This window comes from Propithecus coquereli, unplaced genomic scaffold (genome assembly GCF_000956105.1).
Source record: "Propithecus coquereli isolate 6110/MARCELLA unplaced genomic scaffold, Pcoq_1.0 Scaffold186, whole genome shotgun sequence".
NCBI lineage: Eukaryota > Metazoa > Chordata > Mammalia > Primates > Indriidae > Propithecus > Propithecus coquereli.
The window spans coordinates 2,885,781-2,888,511 of record NW_012143412.1 but is presented as its reverse complement, the minus strand read 5'-3'; the positions used below and the strand labels follow the sequence as shown (position 1 = coordinate 2,888,511).

Below are 2,731 nucleotides of genomic sequence, written 5' to 3'. Positions count from 1 at the left end.
GTCTCCCAGAGTGCTAGGATTATAGGTATGAGCCACCGCGCCAGGCCTCTCTTTTTGAAAAGTTTCTGTTCATGTCTTTTGCTCACTTTTTAAAGAGTTTGTTTGATTTTTTTCTTGCCGATTTGCCTGAGTTCTTCATAGATTCTAGTTATCAGCCCTTTATTGGATGTATAGCATGCAATTTTTTTCTACCATTCTGTAGGTTGTCTATTTGCTCTTAATGATTGTTTCTTTGGCTGTGCAGAAACTTTGTAATTTGATCAGGTCCCATTTATTTATTTTTGTTGTTGTCGTTGTGATTGCTTTTGGGGTCTTCTACATAAATTCTTTGCGTAGGACAATGTCTATAAGAGTTTTTCCAACATTTTCGTCTAGAATTCTTACGGTTTCATGCCTTAGGTTTAAGTCTGTTATCAGCATGAGTTGATTTTTGTGAGAGGTGAGGATCCTGTTTCAGTCTTCTACATGTGGCTATCCAATTTTCCCAGCACCACTTGTTGAATACGGATTCTTTTCCCCACTGTGTTTTTTTCTGCTTTGTCAAAGATCAGATGTCAATATAAGGATGGTTTTATATCTGGGTTCTCTGTTCTGCTCCATTGGTCTATGTCTCTATTCTTGTGCTAGTACCATGCTGTTTTCGTTACTCTATTATCAAACATTTTGATTAGTTTCCTTTGTGAAGGGACAAATACTATCTCATTTTTACTTTTATCATTTTATGTTTACCTCATGTTTACTTATCTTTAACTATGAGTAGGGATGAACAATTTACTTTTGAAATTTAAATTATTAGCTAATAGGTAATTAATTAATTTTACACAGTACTTTTATATGGTTGTAATTACCTAGCAGTTAAGTCTTTAGTGGTAGTAGAGTAAATTAATCACTCCTTTGTCTAGACAGTGGCTTTTTTTCTCACCTGGAAATTACAGTGTTGTTCACAAATCACTTGTAGAGGGAATAAAGGCAATTAGCATTCATTAAGTCTAAATGAACCTCTTCTGTAGTTTTTAAATCTGTCCTGAACTTTTACCAGAGTCATTAAGAAAGTGGAAGGTTGATTATTATGAATTTCAAATTTTATTCATTCTATTTCTGTTGTGGTGGTGAAATAGGTAGTGTCAAGAGTCAATTCAGCTGATTAGCAATGTTAAGAAAAAAAGAAAAAGTAAGAGCCAATAGATAAGAACACGGAAGATATAAGAGAGCTGGATAATGTACAGATAGCAAGCAATCCCTGAAGTATTAGAAATTGTCTTAAATTTAGCTAAAATTAAATCCAGATATGGACAGCATGGATTAAGAAGCTGGAATAAAATAAAATATGATAGCCTTACCAGTTTCTTAGTAAGCTGATCAGAACATTCTCTAAAAGCAAAAAACAAATATACCCATTTTTTCTCACTTCCGAAAGCTCTTACCTGAAAGTTTTCTTTGATCCTTTCAGGATTAAAGCTTTTGGGAATGACAACTACCCCTCGCTGGATGTTGAAACGCAAAACAACTTGAGCTGCTGTCTTATTGTACTTTTTCCCCAATGAGTTTAGAAGTTCATCCTTTAACAAAGGTGGAGAAGACACATTCACCCTGAAAAAAAAAAAATCAAAGCATGCATCATATTTAGCTTGAGTGATGAGAACCACAGGTTAATCAATCACCTTCCTTCTCTGTCTTCCCATTCACCTGGTCACCTACCAGGATGCTTGAGGTCTCCGGTAACCAGTTTCTTTGAGTGCAGAGTACTCACTGAATGAAGAGTGTCCCTTAGTATGAGAAGATCAAGAGAGGCAAGTTTATGGAGCTGCCTCCTTCAGAAGGTGAATAGTATTGTTTTTGAAGAGTCTTACAGAGAGAGCTGGGCAGGAAGTAGGAATATAGGATAGGCAGGAAGACTGGAGTGGAAGAAATACAACTCTTAGAATCATCTTAGAGTAGAAAGATTTCTACTTAAGTCTGTGGAACATATCACCAGTAGAAGTATTACCATTGAATACAGAGTTCAAAAAGTTCAAGAATTTTTAAACATGGCCATAGAAACTCTTTTGTCAAAAAATAAACTATGTTTTTTTTGTTGTAGAGACAAAGTCTCACTACATTGCCCAGCCTGGTCTTAAACCCCTGTGGCCTCAAGCTTTCAAGTGATCTTCCTGCCTTGGCTTCCCAAAGCACTTGGGATTACATGTGTAAGCCACCACACCTGACCTCAACTAACATTTATTGAGCATTTTCTTTATATCAGGCACTGATAAGTAATTTCATACATATAATGTTATTGATTTTTACAACACCTTGTTGAGGAAGGTATTATTAGCTTTAATTCATATATATGGATAATGACTTGGAAAAGGTTACTTTCTTAATATCACATAGCCAAATGGAGTCATTCCAATTAAGTATAGTAATTCACATTAGTCTCATGCTCTATACCCAAAGAAACACTTCCTGAAGAGAAGTACTTACCAGGTTTCATTCCTAGAGGTCCCCAAAGGGCTATATGCAACAATGACAATTTCATGTTGTTGGCAAAATTTCAAGAGTTTTGGCTGGGTGAAATATGGGTGGCACTCAACCTATGTGGTTGCATTGAAGAGTAGAGCACAAAATTAAGGTTGTGTAGTTGAATGCAATTTTACATACTTTTAAAAAAGTTCTTCAGTAAAATCCATTTTAATTAATATAATCTTCTCCATACTATATATTACATTTTGTATCCTGGTCTTTCCCCTTA

The 2,731-nt window shown here is 35.3% G+C and overlaps 1 protein-coding gene across 1 annotated transcript in view; it reads right to left on the bottom strand.

Moving 5' to 3' along the window:
- Nucleotides 1-2,731, bottom strand: part of AKR1D1 (aldo-keto reductase family 1, member D1) — a 60,152-nt gene that overhangs the window by 20,421 nt on the left and 37,000 nt on the right. Inside the window, exons 5-6 of the mRNA XM_012642754.1 lie at nt 2,464-2,573; nt 1,425-1,590 (exon numbers count right to left, since the gene is read on the bottom strand). Of these exons, the coding sequence (XP_012498208.1) occupies nt 1,425-1,590; nt 2,464-2,573 (276 nt within the window). The remainder of the gene's footprint in view (nt 1-1,424; nt 1,591-2,463; nt 2,574-2,731) is intronic.